Source organism: Chrysochloris asiatica, unplaced genomic scaffold, assembly GCF_000296735.1.
Source record: "Chrysochloris asiatica unplaced genomic scaffold, ChrAsi1.0 scaffold00011, whole genome shotgun sequence".
NCBI lineage: Eukaryota > Metazoa > Chordata > Mammalia > Afrosoricida > Chrysochloridae > Chrysochloris > Chrysochloris asiatica.
In genome coordinates this window covers 24,683,868-24,711,244 of record NW_006408529.1, presented here as the reverse complement: position 1 = coordinate 24,711,244, position 27,377 = coordinate 24,683,868, and the positions used below count along the sequence as shown (strand labels likewise).

The 27,377-nt window shown below is 38.8% G+C and overlaps 1 protein-coding gene across 4 annotated transcripts in view; it reads right to left on the bottom strand.

The window, feature by feature from the left end:
- Positions 1–27,377, bottom strand: part of MTUS1 (microtubule associated tumor suppressor 1) — a 158,889-nt gene that overhangs the window by 12,401 nt on the left and 119,111 nt on the right. For all 4 annotated transcript variants that reach the window (XM_006834461.1, XM_006834462.1, XM_006834463.1 and 1 more), the window contains 2 exons: positions 22,169–22,383; positions 12,567–12,633 (listed from right to left, as the gene is read on the bottom strand). In XM_006834461.1, the coding sequence (XP_006834524.1) occupies positions 12,567–12,633; positions 22,169–22,383 (282 nt within the window). The remainder of the gene's footprint in view (positions 1–12,566; positions 12,634–22,168; positions 22,384–27,377) is intronic.

Below are 27,377 nucleotides of genomic sequence, written 5' to 3'. Positions count from 1 at the left end.
CACCTAACTACAAAAGCCCATCTGAAAGTTCAAGTCAGAGAAATTTTTAAGTAAATTCAATTACTTAGTAACAAACTCATTTCATATTTTGGTCTATAAGAGCTTTCATGTAGAAGTCAACATCTGCCTAATTTTAAGGAGTCCTGGGGTGGCACTATGGAAATATAATGCACTAAACTGCAAGGTTGGTGGTTCAAACTCAATAGCTGCTCCTTGAAAACCCTATACAGGGCCTCTATGAGAACTGAGTTGATGGCACTTAACAACAACAACAATAATTTTAATATATCTGCTTATAATCAAACTACTTTCAGACTGAATAAAGTAATTATGGTGCATCCAAGAGGATATGTGGATATCCTCTCACATTAGCAACTCGACAGGGTTGTTTCCTCTATTTAAAAAACAAACGAATGAATCCCACATCATGTTTAGGTCAGTCAGCCTAGGTGAACAGAGGACAAAGAGGAGGGGATGAAAAGGGGAACAGAAGAAAACAGGTCAGGTGAGGGAGGGAGGGAGGGAGCGGGTGGCTTCCTGCTGTTATTACAGTAGCCCCAGTTGCAGTCCAAGTCCCAAACTGACATCAGCCTGCAGCTGTGCACAGACCTATGCTCTGTTTACGGGGCAGGGAGTGCTGGGTGGAGAACAGCTGGGCTGCAATGATCACTCACACAAATTACCTTACATTGAACCAATTGGCCTAGGTTCCTGAGAAAATATTTGGCACAGTGGTTTATGAAATACTGTTAAAAGGACATACATGTAAACACTGCATCCAGGGTTCTCAGAATGTTCACCATCACCTAGGCCACACACACACACATACAAACACTGTGTGAAGCATCTCTATGGTGTTGTCATATACTTTTCCTTGTACTTAATAGACTTTGGGAGAGATTTATAATGTCACATGTGTTTGCTCCTACTCCTGTTCTCAGTCAAGCCTCTTCCTTACTTTTTCACCAGAATTCCACTCATTTTCAGGAGATTATTAAGACATCCAACAAGCCAAAAGGTAGCCCAAATAGTGCTCAACTAAGGACTGAAAAGCTGATGGTTTGAATTCACCCAGAAGTGCCTCGAATGAAATCTGCTTCCAAAACATCACACAGCCCTTGAAAACTCTATATAGTTCTCTGACGCAATAAACTCAGCAGAAACTGATTTTTTTTTTTTTCCTCAAGAAGCCAAAGCCAAACATAAAATCTCTCAGAATTTGGAATAAGCAAAGAGTTTTCCCACAGTATTAGATGCAACTGCTTTCAAAAAGTTATTACAAAGATACAAAAACCACACTATAAACTCAAACTAGTTCCTTGTTCTAGTTTTCATCATTACATTAATTGATGCTTACTTGAGGGCATCAAAAGGCACTAACTCTGGAAAATCTGTTTGTTTATAACTATTGAAAATACATATTTGTAAACTGCTATCTCTTGACTTTAAAACAAGAAGTACAGTTTCAAGATTAAAAGAGGAACCCAGCTCATTTATGAGATTATCCTTAAAATGTTGTTGTTAAGTGCCATTGATTTGTTTCTGACACATAGCAACTCTATGTACAATAGAATGAAACATCGCCTGGTCCTGCACCATCCTTACAATTGCTGCTACACTTGGTCCACTGTGGCTACTGTGCCAGTCCATCTCATTGGGGTCTCCCTCTATTTTGCTGTCTCTCCACTATACCAAGCATAATATCCGTTTCCAGAGACTGGTCCCTCCTGATAGTATGCCCAATGTATGAGACAAGAAGACTGGCCATCTTGGTTTCTAGGGAGCATTCTGGTTGTACTTCTTCCAACACAGACTTGTTTGTTCTTCTGGCAGCCCATGCTATCTTTAATATTCTTCTCCAACACCATAACTCAAATGCATCAATTCTCCTATGGTCTTCCTTAATCATTGTTCAACTTTCACACGCATATGAAGTTACTGAAAATACCACGGCTTGGGTCAGGTTCACTTTAGTCCTGAAACTGACATCTTTGCTCCTGAACACTTTAAAGAAGTCTTGCACCCAGCAAATTTGCAAATGCAATACACCATTTATTGACTGCCGCATCCATCAGTGTTGATGATGGATCCAAGCAAAATGAAGTCTTTCACAACTTCAATCTTTTCTCCATTTATCAGGATGTTATTTATTGGTCCAGTGGTGAGGATTTTTGTTTTCTTTATAATTAAGTGCAACACATACTGAGGCTGTGGTCTTTGATATTCACCCGTAAATGGCCTAAAATGTAAGGCCATTAAAAAAAAAAAATTATAAAGCAATATTCGTGCTGTGGAATGAACTACTCCTGAGAAGAACTGTAGCCCAAAGACAGCACAGAAAAGGAAAAACAATCCTTGGCAGTTTAAAACAAGAATAAATGAGCAAGGAAAACAATTCAGAACAAATGGTAAAATGCTTAAAATTCTGCCTTTCAAATAATTATTTGGATGACACCTAGATAAAGCCTAATATCTCTGTCAAATATAGTCTCTGAGAAGTACAGCTGGATTTATCCCAGGTCCTTGACTAGTTATCCCCAAGGAGCAGAAGTGGAATCATTACCTAATTAGTCCTCTGTGGGCTCGTTCAAGAGGGAAAGTCAGACTTGAATTAGTTCCATCTCATAATGACACTTTCCCTTTAGTGGGTAATAAACGCACTGTTTACAGAGAAACACATTACACAGCCATGCTCCCAAATTGTTTATATTCTTATGAAATGATGAAATTTCTTAACTTTTATATCTGTGTAGCATGTTTCACTTTGAGACAAAAAATATGTTAGTTTTCAAGAACATAAATAAATATCTTAACAGAATGGAATCAGCATAGTGAGGCTCAAATCTTAGTCACGCTATTTACATGCTAATTTCAGCCAGAATGTATGTTTTCTAGACCTACACTTTCTCATTTCTTAAATGGAGACATTAGTGCCTTCCCTATTGGGTTAGGAATCCTGGTGAGGCACAGTTGGTTAATGTGCTGGACTGCAAGGTCACTGGTTCAAGCTCACCAGCCACTCCTTGGAAACTCTACACAGGGTCTCTGTGGGTCGGAATCCACTCGACAGCACTTAACAACAACTATAGGGTTAAATAAGATAAAGCATGTAAGTACCCGGTCCAATGCTTGACCACAGTTAATGTGCTCAATCAATACTAGTTATTGTTAATACTTTTGGCCTGCCAAGAGTCCACACTGATTCAAATGTGTTTGAAGACTGCTCAAAAACATGCTTGAGACTCCATAAAAGAATGTAACAGTTAAAAAGAAGCAAATGGTTGGCTAGTATTCAAAGAAAGTAAATATATATGCCACATAAAAGACTGGGTGTAGCATACATCCACCTAAAATTACCATTATTCTTGCCACTATATGTACCAGAATCTTCCTATCAGATTTATCTAATTCTGATATGAAACATAAAGAAAAGATGAAACTGGAGAGGTAGGGTCACATGACAGGTCAAATTTTCATAACATCAAATGAAAAATTGTGACAGGAAGTAGAGCTCTGTTTGCCTGTTCTGTGTCTCTCCTTGGCCTCCTAGGAAGTTAGACATCTAGTGTCTTGACGTGCACCTTCACTCATTTCTCTCATGGTATCCAGTGCAAAATACATCTGGGGACAAACATAACTTTTTCATCTGACTTCTCTAGTACCTCACCTCCAAAACTATGAATGGGATGGTGTCACTCTCTTCTTCCATAAACCAAAATCCAGAATGTTCTCATAGAGTTTATCTCAGCTCATGGCAACACTGTGTGTTACAGAGTAAAAGTGAGCTCCATAGGGTTTTCTTGCTGTAACCTTTACAGAAGCCAACAGCAGGCCTTTCTTCTGTGATGCCTCTGGATATGTTTTCCTGGCAGTCCTGATGTGGCACTGTAGGATAAGCACTGGATAAGGTTGGTGGTTCAAACTCACCAGCCACTCCTGGGAAAGCCTATGCAGGGTCGCTATGAGTCAGAGCTGACTTGACAACACTTAACAACAAAATGGTACTTTCAATATTCTTCTCGAACACCATGACTCAAACGCATCAATTCTTCTACCGTCTTCCTTATTCACTGTCCAACTTTCCCATGCATATGAAGCTGTTGAAAATACCAAGGCTTGGGTCAAATGCTCTTTAATCCTGAAATTGACATCTTTGCTCTCTAACACTTCCAAGAGACCTTGTGCAGCAGATTTGCCTGAAGCAGTACGTCGTTTGATTTCTTGACTACTGCTTCCATGAGTGTTGATTGAGGATCCAAGCAAAATGAAGTCTTTGACAACTTCAGCCTTTTCTCCATTTATCATGATGTCATTGGTCAGTCCATTTGTGAGGATTTTTGTTTTCTTTGTACACTACTATGGTAGTGTGATTATTTCCTATTACTCTATAAAGGAAAGTTCTATCATGACCCATATTTCCAGGATAAAAGCCTATGCTAGTTACTCTCTTAAACTGGGCTCTGATGTATTTTAAAATTGAAGATAGAAATATAACTGAACAAGGTAACCAATAAACCATATTTTGAAAATAAATGGTAGACATGTGTTAACTTGGGAGACAGAGAAGGCAGTTGAAAAAATAATGAAGGGAAAGAAAAACATGTCTTTGTGTGTGTGTGTGTGGAAAGGCAACAACAGTCTACATATGAATTACAAAAGGGTAGAGACCTAGAATCCTTGACAATAGGCATGCCCAACCTCTGGTCTCCGTATCTTCATATGTAAAGTAGGAATAAATACCAGCTGCAATGTTAACCATACAATTTGTGAGGCTACAGCTAAGTAAAAAAAATTACTGCTATACCTCCTAGGGCAAGTCTTCACAGACTAGCTGTGGAATGAACCTTTCATAATTCAAAATTTTGATAACATCCCTTCCCAAAAGGCGTTGTTACTTCACATGGCCAAGAAGTTTGCAAATATGTGGTAAACAAGGGCATTTTTCTACATTTCAAAATTCATCACAAATGGCTTTCAGACTGCTCTTAGGAATTACGTCAATAAATTGACACAAAGCTGTTTAAATGCCCTCTGCTAACACAACTTATTAGGAATTTACTCTCACAAGATGCCTGTGCTACCAAATCAATTCTCTCATAATAATACCCCTTTATTATTCACTTTTAATATTGACTTTGTACTTTCTAAACATTTATTATTTCATATCATGAAATGTTCTGAGTTAATAAATTATAATAAATCTTACTTTACTGAAATAACTGAAGAAGCAGAACTGAGTCTAGAACTCTACTTTTTTTCAACCCATTATAAAACACAGAAAATGATTTTAGTGGCTATTTTCTCAATTTGAGATGCATGAAAAAAAAAAGAGTCATAACATATATTCCTATACAATGGAGGCCTCGGGACATTAGAGCTTGATTCTCTTGTAGAAGTTCAGCTGAAAGAGGCTGCAAGGTAAGGCAGGTAAAAGTGATCTCCCTACCCAACCACCAAGTACTGATTACTGCTGATATATGTGATTCACATGGGCCACAACTGATCATGTGGCCCACTCAGCTGACTTTTGTACATAGGTGCCAGCTGGGCCTCCAGTGAGCCTGGAGCTTTTCCCTGCCAACACTTTCCCTCCCACCCTTGAGTAAAAGTCTGAAAAGGCTCTGCTGTTTCTCAACTTATTCCCTGGCTAACTAAATGCTGCAAACCAGATGCTCCCTTTATCAAAGCGGCCAACATTCCATATACAAATGAAAACATCGTTTAGGAATGAAAGTGGATCAGAGCTGAAAGTATGGCTGAATAACTGACAATATGTTGTACTGCTTCTGGAAAACAATGACCTACACTTTATAAAGAAACCATGTTTCCCATCAAAAGTATAAATATTTTAAAAAAGGTGATTCAAATCAACAGGGTTACTATGAGTAGGAAACGACTCCACAACAAAAAGTTTAACTTTGTTTAGATGTAGAGCTGGTTTTCATTATATTAACAGATAATTCATTAAGACTCACTTGAAAAATTACTTTCTGTAATTCTGAAACGCAAATGTGACTTAGCTGTAAAGATTCTTTAAATAAACTTTATAGATACAGCCTTGTTATACCAAATCTATAGACACGACTAGAAGAGTGAAACAATTAAGTTGTTGTTGTCAAGTGCCGTGGAGTCGGTTCCGACTGATAGCAACCCTACACAGGGGAGTTGTTGTTGATAGGTGCCATCGAGTCAGTACCGACCCACAGTGACCTTATGCACAGCAGAATGAAACACTGCCCGTTCCTGGGCCAACCTCACTATTGTGGCCATGCTTGAGTTCATCGATGCTGCCACTTGGCCAATCCATCTCATTGGGGGTCTTCCTCTTTTTCTCTGACCTTCTACCTTACCACACACGATATCCTTCTCCAGCGACTGGTCCCTCCTTATAATATGTCCAAAGTATGAGAGACGAATTTGGCCATCTTGGCCTCCAAGGAGCACTCTGGCTGCACTTTTTCCAAAACAGATCTATTGGTTCTTTTGGCAGCCCATGGCACTTTCAATATCCTCCTCCAACTCCATAACTTAAAAGCATCAATTCTTCTACGGTCTTCCTTATTCGCTGTCCAACTTTCACATGCATATGAGGTGATTGAAAATACCATGGCTTAGGTTAGGTGCACCTTAGTCTTCAAGCTGACATCTTTGCTCTTCAACACTTTAAAAAGATCTTGTGCAGCTGATTTGCCTAGTTCAATACGTCCTTTGATTTCTTGACTGCTGCTTTCATGAGTGTTGATAGTTGATCCAAGAAGAAATGACGTCCTTGACAACTTCAATCTTTTCTCCGTTGATAAGAATGTTGTTTATTTGTCCAGTGATGAGGATTTTTGTTTTCTTTACATTGAGATGCATAGGGGAGTAGATAATCATTAAAAAAACAAATGAAACTCACTGAATCGACTGCCACTGAGTTGATTTTGACTCACAGTGGCTCTGAAGGACAGAGTGGAACTGTCCCATAAGTTTTCCAAGGCTGTAACCTTTACAGAAGAAGGTCACATCTTCCTCCTGCGGAGCTGCTGATGGGTTCCAACCACCACCGGGTTTTTGTTAGCAGCTGAGCACTTTAACATTGTTACCACCAGTGATCCTTAAATAATAATACAATATACTTGAAGAATACTTCTTCAACTCCTGATCAGAAGAAAAAGATACTCAAAGTAGTTATCAATGAAAATTATTGTTTATTTCAAATTATTTTCTAACTTTTCAAATAGTGTCATGAAGTTTCCCTTTTCAGTGACTAAAAGAACTTTGTAGTCTTGGCACCCTGGGGTTCTTATCCAAATTTTTTACTCTCCAGATATTTGACTTAGGGAAGTTTCTTCATTTCTGATCCTCAATTTCTTTTCTTTCTTTCTTTTTTTTTAAAATGCAAACCCATAGGCTTACAGCTAAAGATTTCTGTTAGGAATGAGTGGGTAATCAAAAACTGTTAACAACCAGACCCATCTCATAATTTTTATAGACAGAGGGCAAACTCAACTAGGCTTTTCCATAAAGATGATGGGAGTGTCAGGGGGTTTTAGAGAAGTATAAAAATCATACTTCTTTATGAAATAAAAACAAAATGGTTGTATGAAAAATAATTGATTTGGATGTTGATTTTCGTTAAAAAGTAATTCTGAAATATACCTTTGTCCTTCACTAATTTAGATGATGACAAACTATGATTCCCCAAAAGTAGTAAGAGCTCCAAATGATCACAAGGATAGCACTCAATCACACCAGCTTTTATTTAGATTGCCGTTAGAAAGACTTAGCATTATACATTCACTCTCTTTCTCAGAAAACAAAATGGCTTCTGTAGATTTGGACCATTCAATTGAACTGACCTGCAGATTAACCGGGATTGTCAAGCATAATATAAGTTAAGCACAGTGCTGGCTGATGGGAGAGAAGAGAAGGTGAACTGTGGGGTCAGTTTAGTCTGATAAATTATGAACAGCAGCAGCCAGGGTGGTATGGAGATATGGATCTGAGAGCTCACTTAGAGTGCAGGCTGATAAACATGTGGAAGACAGAGAAAAAGGAGTATGACTTTAGTTGTGAGTTTAGGTGGTAAGTGAATAAAACCATGACTGAAGCTGATGAACACACTATGAGGACTAGACTTGAATGAGGAGGCACAGCAGAGTGTTCAGGAAGTAGAGGGCCAGGCATGTCTCATTACACTGGACCGCCTCACCTGGGGGTAGCTCCTCACCTGAAGTTTGTGAATGAGAGAACTAGAAAAATCAATCTGTGAATCACCATCGTATAAGACAGTAGTTGAAACCATGGGATAGGTGAGGTAAGATCTGATGAGGAAATCCTTGCTGTCATACATTATTTAGGGAATAAGTCAAGTAATGGTGCATTCACTTAGTGGATTTCCCCACAATCATTAAAATGATCATAACGAAGGCTAGGAACCAATATGGAAAACTTGGACAGGCTAATTTTAAAAGATCAGAACATACCCACAGAATAACATGAATGAATCTCTAAAGCATTATACTGTGTGAAAGAAGTCAGACACAAAAAAACATACTATATGTTTCCATTTAAGGAGCTCTGGTAGCGTAGTGGTTACGAATTGGGCTGTGAACCTTAAGGTCAGCGGTTCGAAACTACCAGCCGCTCCGCAGGAGAAAGATGAGGCTTTCTACTCTCGTAAAGATTTACACCCTCGGAAACCCTGTACAGGGTCGCTATGGGTCGGAACCAACTTGACAGCACTTAACAACAACAACAACAATATGTTCCATTTACATAAAATTTCAGAGAAGACCAAACTAATCCATGGTAGGAAAAATAAGATCAGTGTTTGCTTCTGGGGGAGAAGGAACCCACTAGGGAGCGGCATGAGGGAATTTTCTGAGGCAAAAGTAATGCTCTAAATCTTGGTAAGGGGGTCGTTTACATGAATGTTTGCATTTGTCAAAACTGATGGGGTGATAAACATTGCACTGTATATAAAATTACACCTTAGTAAAATACATTACAAATTGTATATAGTCATATAAACAAAGACAAGAGAATATGCAAATATAAAGTTATGTCAAGGCATGATTATGGGCTATTCTCACTTCAAAATTACTTAATTTTATACATTGTTCTTAAGTAAAGAGGAATTTTAGAACCTCCAATGCCCATGAAATATTTATTTACCCATGAAAATTCAAAGTACTTTATTATCATTTCATTTTATCAGGGGAAGACAGAAAGAGTCTACAATTAAGGAGTTTGATACCTGAAGCCAACAGGAAAGACAGGATAGAATAAATATATCAATATAAAGCATCAAGAGATCACCCAGTGAGAGGACTTTCCGGGCTTTGCTTTAAGGAGTCTAAGAAAAAGGATTTCTAAAGAGCTTTGTAGAAGAGAATGGAAAGTCATTTCAGGAAGGGGATGTGGCTGGTGCAGAATGATGCAGGTTGTATTTGAAGTAGATTAGCTTATCTTGCAAGTAGAAGGCGCACATCAAATACAAGTGAGATGTCAATGAGAAAGCCAGTTAATGGGGGTTGGGTGGAGAGACTGGAGGTGAATTAGATTCTGAAGGTCACAAGGGTAGGCTTAGCTCGAGTTTCAGTGCTTCTGAGTTGTCATTTATTCTGTGGGTTCTCAGTAGTTTGGGAAATTGATTCTAATTATCATGGAGAAAATAAAGAAAGAAAAATTTACCAGTGGGAGAATACCAATGGACTGCCCCTCCCCCCCTTTTTTTTCCAGAGCAAAAGGATTGCTATTCTGATGATGGTGATCATGCAGCTCTTGGAGTTACCTGCAAGGAATGTTCTAGTTACTTTATAAGCATCAGATTACCCAAGCTCCATAAGAACCCAGCTAAAGATATAACCCCTACCAACAGTGAGCAAATTGTTCTAAAGAAGTTACGTAACTAGGAATGGGTGACCAAAAACCTAGATTACTGACACCACATACTACAATGTTCTACAGTGTCAGAAGAAGACTGATCACACCTCTCACTCACTGAAGAGAAAACACAAAACAAAAAACTTCAGCAAGTTTAAAGGAATTTCTAGTAATATTTAGTTTAATGGTAAGTCATCCCCAGTATAGTCTATATCCTCACAAAACGGTAAATGTACCTACTATACAGCTGTGAAACTGCACCCAGCTTGACACATTTTATTTAACAGTGTTAACACTTGGTGCTGGTGTGGGGCTGTAGGATAAGCACTGGACTGCAAGGTCAGTGGTTCAAACTCACCAGCTGCTCCTTGGAAACCCTATATAGGGTTGCTATGAGTCAGAACCAATTCAACAGCACTTTTAACACCAACACCAACACCAACACTTGATGCTATTAAGTTGCAGCCATCCACTGGGCTAGACCTTTAGCACTAAGTCATGAATGCTCACAACCACTCACTCTTGAGGTAGAGCATATCCTGCTGATATTTTATCCAGAATGGAATTGGACACAAGAGTTACAAAGCAGCTTGTCTGAGGTTACCCAGCTACCAAGGATTTGAACTTGGATTGTCTGGGAACACACTGGTAACCCCTTTGCTCTAATGCTTTAGTTTTAAAACTGAGTAATATAAGCCTTTTCCCTTCATTTTAGCTCATGCTAAAACACATTTTTGTTGCTGCACTTTCATCATAACAAGTTTAAAAGCTTCTCTTCCCTCCCTTCCCAAGATGCCTTATAGTGCTACTTGAGCCATCTTGGCCTGATCTAAGAGCAGAAAGGACACATTCCCTAAGAGGCTAGCCTTGGGTGAAGACATTACAATGGACAGGTCATCCTGACTCTCTGACAGCAGCAGAAAAAGGACACCCAGGTACACGTATCTTATCACAGGCAGAAGGGTAAGAGTGGGTACAAACTGTTACAGTTATTTCCTCTCAGGTCATGTGACTAACTGCAGATGCTGAGTACCTGAGCCCCAATCTAAATTGCCTAACGCTGCTGTCCACTGAAAGCTGAAAAGAGGATTCCCCATTCAAGCAGAGTGAATGAAAACCAGTGTTCCTGTTCAAGTTTCTGCCTTGTCTTGGGAGAGGTTGAAATGTGAACCCTGAGGCAAGCTCATCTCTACCTCCACTTGGTCCATAATGAACTCTAAGACACACACACAAAAAGCTTCCTTCCTGATCGTCTAACTTTATATCCATTACATTATCTAAGATATACACAAAAGCAAATTAAGTTGGTCATTTGGGTAAGTAATCAAAAGAGCTGCAGTTAAATACCAAGGCATAAAGCCTTGAAAGTCTCTAGGAGCTGGCTGCCTGTCAGCTGTGGTTTACTTGGATTGTTTCACCAGAATGCTCAACTTTTTGGGGTCCTGAAACTTCATCTGTTTAAAAATTACTTTATAATAAGATTCCTTCATTTTCATAACCCAAAATAAGGCCAGGGGGAAAAAATGACTGATGCTTGGCTGGGTATTAAGAATCCAGAGTGTTAACTAAGAGCTTGGCCTCCCATTGAGAGGTGGAAAGAGAGAGAGAAAGGAATTCAGAGAGTATGGACTTCATGCTCACTGCCCTCTGATCTTTGTCCTGGGGAAAAATTAAGAACTTTCACAGACTGGCAATGTAAACTCTGGCTCTGTAAAAACAAAAACGGGCAGTTTCTCCTAGAACTAGATGAACACAATTTGCTTCTCTAGCTATTATCTGTTCATTATTTATTTACTTACAAGGGGGCTTCAAAAGTGTGTGGAAATACAGAACTGAAAGATAATTAAATTTTTCCATGAACTTTCTGTACATACTTCTTTTTCAAGTGGAGATAGTCAGTGTATACAGAAAACTGCAAAGGCCAAAGAATTCAGACATGGCTGAAGATAAATGAGGAAGCTGTTTCTAAAGTAGGGGTTGAAGTGTTCAGGGCAGAAGGGATGACTTTAACATGACAGTTGAAGTAAAAAAGGCAGTATTGCTTTCTTTCCACCCTTGATGATCCTTCCCTCAGACATAAACTAAAGAATTAAAACAGAGTCCAGGTTGGGCACAGCATCACTGGGTGGCAGGACCACAGTCATGGAAGGCACATGCCTCCCTGTGCAGCTGGGTTGTTATTCACCATCCAGATTATCAGACTAGCAAAGAGAATGTTCCTAACAAGCTGTCCCTAGTGCACTGTACCCTTTAAACTACTAACAAACCACCTCAAGGAAGTGTAATGTAGCTACTGTGATTACAGAAGGAATTCCACTCCCCCCAATACTTTAATATAAAAAGTGATTATATTAAAAATAATAATAATAGAATGGCATTATTTAGCAGGAATCCACACAATCCCAAGCATCATCCTGTCCCTCTCTTTAAAAAGAGAAATGTTTTGGTCATCAGAGACAGGCTTCCTGCAGAAGCTCTGCTAGGCTTAGTCAGATCACTGCCAGGAATTCTGTGAACTTGAGGTCAAGCTGCCAAGAGTCTAAAGAAATGTTGTTAGTAAGTGTTTGCACAGATACTAGAGTGGGAGAACTAACAACTGCCAGCACACAACTCCAGACACAATGCAGAATTAAGAAAACCAAATTTCCAGTTTCCCCCTCTTCACATGAAATTTAAAAACAAAAAAGAGCTCTTACCTAGCTCTCCCCGGAGGTTAACAAGTTCTTGAGATAGGGTTTTGTGTTGTTTCAGTGCTTCCTCCCTCTGCGGAAAACACACATCAAGTTACTAATGTTTACAAGAGGGTCCTCTGTAGTAAGGCATACATTTGTTATCACTAGGAAAACCAGACCCAGAATTGAGAAGCCAAGATATGAATCATTCAAGCTAACAGTTTGTGTTGTTACAAAACACAGATATCCCTTTAGTTGTTAAGGAAAATAAGTGTTTAAAAAATCTGTATTGTCCCAGGTCCTGGTGAAACTTTCCTTTGAGGCACTGAATGGTCCATTTCAAAATATTTACTCTGAGTCAACAGTTCCCTGCTGACCCATGGAAGCTTCAGCTAAAGCATACTGTACTTAAGATGTGATGCATTCTCCTCCTCTAAGGGCAATAAAGGCCTAATCAGCTCAAGATAAATATTTAATGTTCTAAACATATGCTAATATGTACTTTGTCCTATAGGCACAAATAAAAAAGTTTTGTTACAGGGTCAAGCCTAAATTTTTTACTTCTAAAAAAAAAGAAGGACTAGAAGTTTGTTATGAAACAGTGGCACAAAACACAAGTCATCCTTTAAAGAAAAAAACAAATTGTTTTAAATCAGTTACATGCTATTTTCTAAGAATGAATCCGTTTTAGATCAGCTATAGTTCTCAACAGGTTTTAGAAAAATCAAGTAGGCAGTTGTTTCAGTATTAAAAACACAGTTAACAACCTTGCAATAAAGAACAACTTTCAAGTTACCAGCGACACACAGCAACCCCAGAGGCACACACACTTTTACAGATACAAGCATTACACATAGTTCCTTAGAAGGAAGATTGTCCAGCACCCAGGCATAACTAAGGAGAACACAGACTCTTGGAAGCTCATTGGAAGTGCCCTCCCTAGGATCACCAGCGATGAAGCTTCAGCTGCATCCTGATCACCGGGTTGCAGACATCATGAGGCCCACACTCTTTACAGGCAAGGGTTGTTTGTCATTCACAGCATTTCCCCCCTAATTCCAGACAACCTCTGCCTGAGTCCCTGACATCCTTCCAGAAAAGCACTATAAACAAATACTCATTACCCTTGTTGCTGCACATGGAGAATAGAGGCACATTTTGCTGCCGGAGCAGCCCATTTTCCAGCTTCTGTCTCCAACTCCCCGCCCCCCTGCACTGTCGGAGAAGTGCACAGGTGGCCACACCACCCACCAGCCGGGTCTGTCTACATTCAAAGCTCTACCAGGAAGAACGCCATTGGCCCTCGGTTAGCCTTACTTCACGTCCTGGTCCTGCAGGTTACAGTAAGCCTCAGATTCCTCTCTCCCACAGAAGCTGATACTGCAGCTTCTGCCTTTGGCAAAAGCAGCCGGAGATCACTTAAAGCCACAGCCCTTCATTTATGAAAATGAGAGCAAGACATTAGACTGATCGATTGCCACTTACTTAAGTATCAGCTGGTAGAGTGGAAGGAAAAAACTGACTTCTTCATGGAGAGTGGAGTTATTTTTAGATTTGTGAGTCTTTTTATTCGTCTCTCTAATTGAGGTCACTAGATGATCACTCACTCTTACTAACAGAAAAAGGAAACCTGTTTTCCAAAACCTGTATCCTATATGGGGTTATGAACTAGGTGAACAGCAATAAAAGTGTGAATTGTTTTGATTTGGAATTTAAATATTAGAAAATGAGTGGTGTACCACTCACAATTTGGATGTTTATTCAACACTGTCCATTGGTGTTAGGGGGGTGTTTGTAATGCTAATTTGAGATTTGAAGTTTTTATAATAAATTTGACTGAATTTTTTCCTCTTTCACAACAGAGCTAAGGAAGTTAACTGTAATTGTCTATGCTGCCACATAATCAGCTAAGAAAGACTAATATATTTTATTGAGTACATTGTAGCCTTGATTATATTCTAAATGCTTGACTTTTAAAATGCAGTATTAAGTTGTTCTGAAATCACAAGTCAGTGTGTGTGTCCAAGTTTTGAAAATTAGCAAATAACTGGTTTTTTAATAGAGAAAGGTGAAAGGAAAATCAACCAAAATAAAAATGGGGGAAAAAAATGAAAAACAAATGAAACATGCACATACGCATATGCTTATTATATTAGTCTCATAAATGTAAGCCTTTGTGTTTGTTTAGTAATCTAGGTTTAACTAAGTCATGAACATGAACATGAACCTACATTACCCTGCAACACATTCTATGTGAACTTGTCTGAAATTCACTCTTCTAACTAGTAGCCAAGAGACCTGTTGTGGCACTGTAGAATCAACACTGGACTGCAAACCGCAAGGTCAGTGGTTCAAACCCACCAGTCGCTTCTTGGAAACCCTATACAGCGTTGCTGAATTGGAAATGACTTGATGGCACTTAACAACCATCACCACCATAGTAGCCAAATTGCTAACAGAAATAAGAGCCGGCCAAAAAAAGTTAAAAAGGAAACTAAAGGGAAGACTTAAAAATTAAGGTGGCTTAATTTTGAAGAGCAGTCTTGTAGAAACTGTCACCTTCTATGCCAAACATACATATTCTGGGTGATATTTCTTCTTATTAAAGAGATTTTGGGGACAAGAAATTTTAGTACCCATGTGAACATTTCCCTCAACTCCACTGCATTCAACCTTCATGTCTTCAATCAGTGTCTCAGAAGCCATGGAACGTCTCACCTCTGTCCATTACTGTAACTGGGAAACCTGAATTGTACTAGAGTCAGGCTGCCCTTCATTCAGAAGGTATCTCTAATCCTCTGCACTTTATCTATTAGTGCCAGCCCCCCGCTAGTCTGCTCTTCACCAACCCATTCCTAGACTGGAGAAGCATTCCTCTGCATCACCTGAGAGAGTCCTGGTGTGGCTCTGTTAATGAGCACTGGAATGTTAACCATAAGGTCGGTGGTTCAAACCCACCAGCTGCTCCCTGGAAACCCCATACAGGGTTGCTATGAATTAAAACTGACTCAATGGTACTTAACAACAATACACCACCTGATAGAAATAATAATATTAATAATGGATTCCTTGGGTAGAGAAAACTGTTGACATACTCAGCTCACACTAAAGGTTGTTGGTTTGAGTCCACCCAGAAATGGCTTGGAAAAAAAGTCTTGTTGATTAATTTCCAAGAAAATCAGCCACTGGAATCCCTATGAAGCATACGGGTCACCTTGAGTTGGAATTGACTGAATTGCAACTGATTTTTTTTTTTTTTTAATATGTATAAACTCCCTTGCTCAAAAAATCTCCCATTGAGTGCATAAAAAATAAACTTCCCTTGAGTTCCATGGACCTCAATCATTCAGCTCCTGTTTAGAATCCCAACATCCCTCTGTCCAAGTCACACTTGCCATTCACATCCCATCTCCACAATCTTGTCAATGTCACCCTTTATGGAATGCCTAGTCATCTTTACCTGACTTGCTATATAAAACTTCTGGGAAGGCTAAATGTCCACCTCTCCGTCCTCCCCAGATGCCATGAATAGACATTTATCATTTTGAATTGTTTGGAAGTTATTACTAGTAGCAACCAACCAAACATCATTCCAGATGTTGTGAAAAATCAGAAGGAGATTTAAGAATTCCAGTCTTCAAAGGCGTCTGGGGCTTACAGAGAGCTAACATCCCAGGCCCATTTCTTTGGTGATCTCTAGCTGAGGGGATGCAGCACAGGATGATGGAAAAATGAAGGATTTCAGTAGCAAACACTTTGGAGGACAGTTCTATCCACTGCTTACTAGCTATGTGACTCCAGTCATGCGACAAAATTTCTCAGGTTTCTCATTGATAGACTAGGAATAATGCTTAACCCAAAAGGAGATTTATGAGCGTCAAATGTGACCCATGATGCACGTACTATTAATAGATGCATACTAAATGTTGGTTCCTGCTTCACAATCCCTGCAGCTTATCCTTCCACATTGTTGTTGTTGTTGTTAGGTGCCATTGAGTCAGTACCGACCCACAGCAACCTTATGCACAACAGAACAAAACACTGCGCAATTCTGGGCCAACCTCACTACTGTTGCCACACTTGAGTACATTGATGCTGCCACTTGGCCAATCCGTCTCGTTGGGGGTCCTCCTCTTTTTCTCTGACTCTCCACCTTACCAAACACAATATCCTTATCCAGTGACTGGTCCTTCCTGACAATATGTCTGAAGTAGGAGAGACGAAGTTTGGCCATCTTGGCCTCCAAGGAGCACTCTGGCTGCACTTCTTCCAAAACAGATCTATTGGTTCTTTTGGCAGCCTTTTACTTGTGGATGATAAAATACATTGTGTCAATTAGGTACTGATTTACTGTTTCTTATAATTCAGCTTCTTCTTCATCAATGTTTCTGTCTTAGATGATAAATAAACTTTATAGTCTGGATAAGTTTATTTAATTTTTCTTCATATTATGATAAGTGAAATTCCACACATAGAGGAGGAAAAAAAGAGGGAGGTGGGAATATGGATAGAAAAATGCTTTCATGCTCATGCATTAAACAAATGAAATGCTCCAAGGGGAAAAAAAAAAAAAACCCCAGACTCACTATAATTTAATTAGGAGTCCCTAGGACAGAAGCACTTAGATGCTGGCTGTTGTCCCATCAATGAGCCTGGGGATTTTGCAGAAAATAGTCACATCAGATGGTATTTGGTGTGACATCTATCTTACATCACCAATGGAGCACAATGAATGTGCATAGTGTGTCCACTGCTTTTGATGTGTGACAGTTTTACTTTTAGTAGATTGCTAGTGTCATTCAAAAATCACCTCTGTTTAGGTGCTACAGTAGGTTAGACTCCGTTTACAAACAAATAATAATAATAATTTTAAAAAAAGAATTGGAGGTGCTGTGAATTTTAGGCAGAGGTTAAGAAGACTGACCTCAGTCCTACTGAGGTTTAGCTAGGATTATTCCCTTTATGAAGATATTGGGATTACTACCATCGATATGGAGTCCTGGCATGGAGTTATAGGATAAGCACTGGACTGCTAACTGCCAGGTCAGTGTTTCAAACCCACCAGCCACTCCTTGGAAACCCTATACAGGGTTCTTATGAATCAGAAGTGAATTAACAGCACTTATTAACAACCACCATCAACATTGTCCTTCACTTTGGCTGTCTGTGAAGATACTGTACAACTCTACAAAGATAAACTAAGGCTAACAATCAGAGAGTGTTCACTGAGAAACAGAAAGTGTGGTAATCATTTCGAGATTTAAGAGACATTAACTTCTGCCAAATAATCAAAGATATCTGCCACTACAGTGTGAAAGTTGTAATCCTCAGATCTGCAACAAACGCTGGTAGTTCCAAGATTCCCTAGAACCAATCGATATTTTTACCTATAAGCTAATGCTGCAAAATAGTTAAAAAAAAAATATATATATATATATATATAGTTAACCATATAATACTTCTGTAGTGAGTTGCGTTTGTGAGAAACAAAGGGTTAAGAGAATTTTCTTTTAATTGTTTGACTTTTATTCTAGTTATGTCTTTCCTTTCCAACTGTTTTATAGCAGTGCCCCATAACCTTTTGACAATCAGTAAATATTTGCTGACTGATTATAAAGAAGGAGAAGAAAAAACAAAACAAAACAGGTGTACACTTTGTATATTATGTATAAGACCCTGTCTTAGGTGCTGGGGTGGTTTCATACAACTATACTCAGGATCCGATTCTCAATGAGCTTCCTGTCTTAAAAAGTCAAAACAAGTGCTAAATGGACATCTATTATATAAGGTGGAAAGTGCAAAAGAAGTACAGAAGTACCTAGAATCCACATGGTGGAGATAACAGGTAGGAGGCCTGAGAATACCTTCATTAAAAAACGAAAGAAGGAAAAAGCAAGGTGTGTGGGTGTGTGAGCTGTAATTTTAAGAAATTTAGTCACTATTACATAGGTGTTAGGACCTAAATTTTGATGAAATTCACAAACAGGAAAATCATCCCTGAAATTCATTAAGAGGTTTGCCATGGGTAAACGGATATAGCATCTCTCAGTATATCCAACCTAGTGGGTTTTTATCTCTAATGTTGGATCTGCTCTTTCTCCAACTGAGCACCCTGACAAATACTTGACTTATCTCCAAGGGGAAGGTTGTGTGGTGAAAAAAGTGGCTTTAAACATTAAAATCACACATAATGTGCATGCCACTGAGGTATCTGAGGACTGAGAATGCACTAGAAGGAACACCAGTCTTGCATCTCACATCCCCTTGGAGGCCTTTGCTCACTGAGGAGGGTGGAAGGCAGAGCTACCTGCTCTGTGTCTTCTGCATTTCCATTTGGTTGGTTGTATAATGAATCTATGTAAACTAAATGCCGGTAATGATGTGATGTTACGATAAGACAGACCTGAACATGCAGAAATTATAGAGAAGGGCAGTGGCCCAACACTTACAGCACTTGAACAAAGGGTGAAAAGTATAGGTAGTTTATGGGATATTTTAAATTCATAGTACTCTAGACTGGGGTTTAAGTCCTGGTTCTCCTTTTGCCGGTCTTCAGATGACAAGACAGTGACTTAATAGCTGTATGCCTCAATTTTATGATTTGTAAATTACAGCTCATTTTGGTATGGATTTAATTAAGCAGTTTAGACTATCTGGTGTACTCAGTAAATACTCAACAAATAATAATTCGCTCTTTCCCCAGCCTTCAAACCCACTGCCACCGAGTCAGTTCTGACTCAGCAACTCTATAGGACAGAGTAGAATTGCCCTATTGGATTTCCCTGGCTGTAAATATTTACAGAGTCCTGGTGTGGTACTGTAGATAAGCAATGGACTTCAAAGTTGGCTTGAATCACAAGGTCAGTGGTTCAAATCCACCAGCACTCCTTGGAAACCCTATTAAGGGTCGCTGTGAGTTGGAACCGACTTGATGGCACTTAACAGCAGATATTTATGAAAGCAGATTGCCTCATGTTTCTCCTGTGGACTGGCTGGTAAACTTGAACCACCAACCATTCAGTTAGGCATAGAGCACTGTAACTACTGCACCATTAGAGCTACTTCCCTCTCCCCCACCTCCCTAATATATAGCATGAGCATACAGACAGTGAACACAGTAGGGTTAGAAAGGCCACTTGCACCAAATTATGCTTTGTTGTTGTTGTTGTTAAGTGCCACTGAGTTGGATGCTAACCCTATATAGGGTTTCTGAGGAGTGGCTGGTGGGTTTGAACTGCAGACCCTGTGGTTAGCAGTCTAGTGCTTACCCTACAGTACCACACCAGGACTCCTATGTTTACTTAGTGACCCTCAAGTCAGCTCTGACTTGTGGCTACCCTACATTAACAGAAGAAAACATTGCCTAGTCCTGTGCTAGTCTCACAACTGTTGGTAGGCTTGAGCCAAATTATTGACAGCTTTTTATGCCAAGTTATAAACCAGAGCTACCTAATAGAAGTAAGCCACATATGCAATTTAAAAGTTCCTAGTAACCACACTTAAAAAGGTAAAGAAAAAAAAGATGAAATTAGTTTTAATAATATATTTAATTATATTTATCAAACTATCCATATGAGCATATCAACTTATAATTAACTGTTATTTGTTGTTACGCGCTGTCAGGTCAATTCCGACTCATAGTAACCCTATACAGGGTTTCTGAGGTTTTGCGGTAGAGAAAGCCTCATCTCTCTCCTGTGGAAAGCTGATGAACTTGAACCTCCAGCCTTGTGGTTTGCAAACCAGTGCTTATTTTACAGAGTCACCAGCTAGCTATGATTACACTTATTATTATGCATCTTTAAGTTCTGTGTTAAGACTTCAAAAAAATCTGTTGTGGATTTTACACTTATGTTGTTGTTGGTAAGTGCCATCGAGTGGATTCCGACCCATAGCGACCCTGTTAGGGTTTCCAAGGAGTAGCTGGTGAGCTGGAACCACCGACCTTGCAGTTCAAACAACTTTGCAGCTGATGCATTAGCCCATAGCACCACACCAGGACTCCTTAAGAAATCTCAAGTCATACTCAGCACATTTCAAGTACTCAATAGCCTCAATAGGCTAGTGGCTGCCATCATGCACAACAATGAAAAACCATTGAAGGTTTTAATTAGCAGAGTAGGCTGCTTTGGAAAGATTATATGATAGCAGTGTTTGGATGGACTGTAAGTGAGAAAGAGTACGAATGTGAAGACTGTTTAAGAAATTATAATCTAGTAGACAAATTATGGGTCACTGTGAGTTGGAGTCTACTTGATTGGCAATGGGTTGGTTGGTTTTAGTAAGCAGGTATCCAGGGTGTGAACAAAGATGGCATTAATAGGAATGGCAAAAAATCAGCCACAGGGGAGAAACACTGGGATGAGATTGCTAGGACTCAGTGATGAATTTGATATGGGAGATAAAGGAGATAAAAGAGTTGAAGGTGAGGTTTTTAGGTTGACTACAACAGAAACAAAATTTGCTCTATTTGATGTTATGTGGTTTTCAATTCATCTCTATTAAGTAGGCTACACAAGGGGGCTTCAGAAGAGTATTCCATTTTTCTACAAACATTTTGAAGTCTCGCCTTGTATAAGTAACTCGAATTGCTCTTTTCCATATTAAAGAGAAACCAAAATATTGTATACTGCTGCAACTAAAACACTAGGCAAAGGTCTCCAACTTCATCTCAAAAAACATCTGGCCAGAGCTATAAAATGTTCATCAGATTATTGATCTGAACTATTAGCTTGGGAATTCCTCAAAGGTAAAGTTATTCACCCTTGTTCTGCCTCTGAAAAACAGACAACTACAGCACAGTGGATAAAATAGTGGTGCTGTGGGTTAGGTATTACACTGCTGACTATAAGGGCAGTGGTTCAAACTCACCAGCTGCTCTGTAGAAAAAAAGATGAGGCAGTCTGCTTCCATAAAGATTTATAGCCTCAGAAACCCTATACACAGTCACTAAGAGTTGGAATCGACTTGGTGGCATTGAGTTTGGATTGGTTTGCTTGAACTGACCTGAATGTCAGACATGTTTAATTGTTTTCGTCTTTTCAGATATCATGTGCATCTATCTGCAAAACTGTGATTAAGAAACACTAAAGAGCTCAAATTATATTCTCACCCTAGTTTTCCTTTCAGATAATTATAGTTTTGTTGCTATGTCAGTAGCATATGTTCAGATAAACTTGCTTTTCTCAGTGAATATTAACCAGTTCCCAAATTAACATTTCTGTGGAATATCAAAGAAAAGCAAGCAAACAAAGAAAACCTGTTTTACTTTGGCTGCGTGACAACACAAATTATTTTAGGAGTAAGTGGAAATTCTGAAGCATCCCCAGACATAAAAATGGGAGTTACCTCAAAAATGTTCACTGGCTCACATATATAAGCAATCTCATTTTTCTATGTATTAAATGAAGAAAATATTAAGAAAATTTCCCACTCTACATTTCTAGAGACTGGCTCAGATATCAAGTGAGTTGAAGAAAAGTATATTTGGACAGATTATATCTCATCTTTCCAAATCATTAAAGATACTAGAAGACCAAGCATGAAGATTGTTCTGCCTCCCCTTTCTGTCCCCTTCCCCACCGATCCTCAGTGAAAAAGATAATTTAGAGTCTACGAAGCCTCACCTCAGATAGTAGGTGCTGAATCACAACAACTAACGCTTCAAACTTGGTGTTACCACAGGATAGAAGCTGTTTGAGCTGCAGGATCAGTCCACTTTGGTTTTCACATTTTGTTTTATATTGAGCCAGTTCAATGGTTTTTTCAGTGGACAATACATCTGGAGACGTCTGTGTCTGGGTGCATAAACTTCTGGGATTCTTTTGCCTGCCCTTTTCAACTGCAAAAGAAATTAATACAGGCACTGTAATACATGATGTGAATTCTTATCATCATCACTGCATGGGCACACAAACAACCACATAAGCCACAGAAATGAATTTATACTCTATTTATTTATATAAGGCAAGCATATGAGTAAGAACTGGAAACAACCAAGTATCTCCATGTTGGGCATTCATAAGCACAAACAGTGGCTTTAGCCCTGACTTTAGAGATTATGAGGGGCAGAGAACTGTGTACATGAAGTAAGTAGATTTAGCAGTACAGAAACATGGGCACCGTGTGAGGAATCATGTTGAGGTCATAGAACCTAGTTTTCCAATTAAACTGGCACAGAAACTGACTCTCATTCAGTACGCTGACTCTTCACATTGAGCACATATGCTGAAAGCCAAACAAATGACTGGACTTTAAATAAATGCTTTCCCCTCTTCCTGTACATTTTCCGTAAATGTTTCATCCTTTGCCTGCTGATGGCCTGGTCATTACAAAGATTTATACTGCAGAGTGAGTAATTTCCTAATCTGTAGTAAATCATCACAGACATTGAAAATCTACTCACATTTGCCCCTTATCTTAAATTCACTGCTAAGAACATCATACATTTGAGTACACTACTCATTTTCTATCAAACACAGACAATGAATATCAGTTTTATTTGAGGAGCTGGGGAAGGCTCCTTGTCAAGTAATAGTAACAGCTTAAATTTTGTTTTAAAAGCACATGCTAATTTCTCCAAACCCACCTAAAATGCTATGCTAAATGCTGATTCACTTTCATTCCCATGGTACTCTGGGAACTACTGTATTTTAGATGAAAATAAAACACACAAAACAATGGTTCAGTTTTGGAGCCATACCAAAATGTCTCAGTCACTTTAAATATCAAATAGACTTAGAAAAACAGGAAGCAAACTGTTAGAGGTCTTAAAATAAACATGCCAAATAATCAAAACAAATCTAAATTAGAAAAAAAGACATAAGGAATTTAAAAATTATTCTCACAAGCATTCCCTATGGTATCATCCACATTCTGAGTCAAGGAACAGACCTAAGCCAACTTTAAAAGCAGTTAATAATTATTTTCTCTCATTTTTCAGGGAGAGGTAAACAATTGGAGTGATGCTTGCAAGAAAATAAACAAAGAAATCTCAGTATTCCTGTTCCAAGAACCAATGCCAAAATATAGTCAACATATACTTTAAGCTTAAAAAGGAAAAACAAAACTGAAAAATTGCTCTTGTTTTCTATTGCTGCTTTATGTGCTTAAACAATTCATATTTGTACATTTGAAAATTCTCAGCTCTAAAATAATGGACCTATCCATTGTGTTTGAAAAATACCAGAAGAAGGGGAGCAGGTATTCATCTATTATCTTTATTAGCTGTAATTATTAATAGTTGTTCATCCATAATTACTATTTCCACAGTAGATGAAGAAAGTAACCATGCTGATACTGCCACGAAGTTAAAAGTCCTAGAGGAAAATAACTTTCATAGAGACACTTGTATTAATGGAAACATAATCTAAATATTTGATAGCTTGTCTAAATGCCTAAGTTCCTTCGCTTTATTGTCATTTCCTGAAATGTTCTTAGAAATTCCGTCACATAACACATACTTATAATTACACAGTGTTTTACTGTTGACAGTGCATCTGTCTCACTTTCACTCTCTTTTGATCCTCCTAGTAACCTAGATATGGAAGTGAGGCCAAGAAAGTGAAGGGCCTTCGCCTCAAACACAGTCTCTGTATTCCCCTACACTGTGCATGTGGCACACACACATTCATTCCTATACATGTTGGGAAGTGGAGAAGCAATCTAATACATAACTAGGAATATTTATGCAGTAAATTTAGCAAACGTTACCTTAATATATTCAATTATGATGGTATTATCTGATGATAACTTTATTTTGATACATCTACATATAGATAAGGGAGCCCCATGACTTTGTGGGATAAGCACCAGACTTCAAGCCACAAGGTGGAAGGTTCAAGCCCATCAGCCATTCTGTTGGAGAAAGATGTGGCTTTCTGCTCCCACAAATATTTACAGCTTCAGAAACCCTATGTAGGGTTTCTTAACAAAAACAAGTAGATAAACATTTTGAAAAGTATCACCTATCCAAGTTTGACTGCATTTGTACCATGCAAGGTTCATAGTTCTTATCTTCTTGTTCATTTGTAATTTCCCTGGTGACTGTTTTAGCTTCAGTGACAATCCCAATTCTTCTAGCTTCATATAACTAGGGAAGCCAGGGAGAGAAAGCTGACTACTTCAGTAAAACCTAAGCTGTCTAAATACTAGGATGCTTCTCAAAGGCTTTCCTAATGACTGGAGAGCTGAAATTTTAAGGAGAGGGCAGTCCACACACCAGCGTCAGTTTCCAAGTGTCTAGCTATGCGAAACCAAACTTTACACTAAGATTGTTCTGTTTCATGGAGTGATAAAAAAATTGTCACATCTGTACGAAATACAGTTTTTTGTGCTGCTGAAATTATAATCCCATTCAAATATTAAAGACAATTCTGGTCATGTCTACATAATTCCATTAATTTAAATTGATTCTTAAGAACCTAAAAGCTTTGTGATAAGCCTCCCCTAACTTGTTGTTGTGAAGTGCTGTTGAGTGGATTCTAACTCATAGCAACTCTGTATAGGGTTCCAGAGGAATACTGGTGAGTTTGAAGCGCTGACCATGTGGTTCAATCAATAAGCAAGAATTTACTCTCTGGTGAATTCTGCATGTATGCGAAATGATGTATCTAGAAGGATTTTCACAGAAAACTTGTCTGCAAGGAAAAGCTCAAATAACATCTGAAGTTTTAGCCAGAAGACCAGCTAATTTTATGACATTTATATAGTAGAATACTAGTTATAATAAAGAATTAAAAGCTTTCTGTGGAAATTGGTAAATAAAAAAAGCATTGTTGTTGTTAAGTGCTGTCATAGTGACTCTGTATAGGGTTTCTGAGAGCAGCCTGTGGGTTTCAACCATCAAACCTTGTGGTTTACAGTCCAGTGCTTATCCTACAGTGCCACACTAGGGGCTTAAAAAAGATTATGGAAAAATTCCATTATCTTTCAATCCACTTTTCCATAAACTCTTTGAAGCCCCCTTGATGCTCCTTTTGCATACAGAAGGTAAGGGGATAAGCATAATTGCTTTTTGACTAAATGTATAAAATTATTATATAATACATATATAAGGTGCTCTGGTAGCATAGTGGTTACGAATCGGGCTGCGAACCTTAAGGTCAGCGGTTCGAAACTATCAGCGGCTCCGCGGGAGAAAGATGAGGCTTTCTACTCCCGTAAGGATTTACACCCTCGGAAACCCTGTACAGGGTCGGGTCGGAACCGACTAGACGGCACTTAACAACAACATATAAAGTGCTAATAATTTTTCTCTTTTTTGGGGAAGAGACTAAGAATGAAACAGATGAAAGGTGTTCTAGTTTTCTTGGTGCTTTTTGAAGGATCTCTGGTGGTGCCGTGAGTTAAGCACTGTTGACTGTTTCAAATCCACTAGCCCGTCGGTGGGAGAAAGATGAGGCTGGCTGCTCCCATAAGGATAAACAGTTTTGGCAACCCTCTGGAGTAGATCTACGCTGTCCTATAGGGTCATTTTGAGTTGGAATAGACAAGGTGGCAGTAGGTATTTTTTCATACTTTTAAACCATGGGGTAAATGTTTAGTCTATTCAAGCATTAAATAAAAACTGAAAAGGAAATAAACTTATTTTTTAAGGTTGTTGAAATAATTCCTGAGCACTTAAATCCTTACTTAACACCTAACTACCAACAAAGCAGTCAATCAGGTTTCTTCCTTGCAGAATCTAAGTAACATGGGTTTTATAGTATGTGAATAATCAGAACAGATCTAAAACTAGGGAAGAAAGAACACTTGACAGGTTATTATTCCAAGAGTACACGGAACTTTAACCTAAGAGCTAATAAACCAACAGACTGCCCTTCCCCGCAGAGCTGGAAAAGCATACTTAGACCTCAGTCTTCTGTTCCAAATACTGTGCTCCCTATGGACAAATTGCACCACTGGTGGCTGATGACCCAGTTTGAGTAACCTTCCTTTATAACTCACTCATAGCTCAAAGGAAAATTAGAGATGATGCAAAAATATCTAATGATGCTCAGAGCCCTACAGATTAAAAACAGGGCACTTCAAATTACAGTAAAATCTGTAGGAGTCAGAACTCGACAGGACAGGATTGTCTTGTTTTTCTGGGCTCACAAGTTTCCTGTCTTTGACAAGGAGCAGTCTCCACTTTTCCATTGCTCTCTATTTAGTGGGAAATATTTGAATTCTCCCGACAGGTTTCCGCTTTACAGAGGTTCCAACATTCACAGGTTCTACTGTGCTAAAAAAACAATGGTTAGTGGTTATATTCCACTGAGTCAGTTCCAACTCATAGCAACCCTGTAAAGGGTTTCTGGAGCAAAAAGTCTCATCTTTCTCCTATAGAGCGACTGGTAGATTAGAACTTGCAATCAACTTGAGAAATAATTGCAGAACACTGTTTGCTTGCTATTACTGTTCAATCCACTCTAAAGTCTCAATAAAATTTAAAATTAGTTCAAATGACTTATTCATCATCTTCCTAAAAAAAGTAATTGGACTAAGAGAACTAGGTCCATTTCCCAGGCACACAGACATATAGATCTCCCACTTATAACTAAAAATATATTTTGAGAGAAAGACTTAATCATTAATCATTACAAAGACGCTACCAAGGACACACTTTCCTAAAGCAAGACAAGGAAACATTTACTGAATCTGCTGGCTTTCCAGGTTGTTAAAATCAAACTAGAGGAAAGAATTTGGAGAGTTTACCTGGGCTTCTCTGAAACTAAACACAAAACTTAGTAATTAGCCTATTTTCCAGTCTATTCATGGCCTTACCCAATTTTTATCAAAACCTACTGTATGTAAGGAGCTCTGGTAGCGTAGTGGTTACGAATCGGGCTGCGA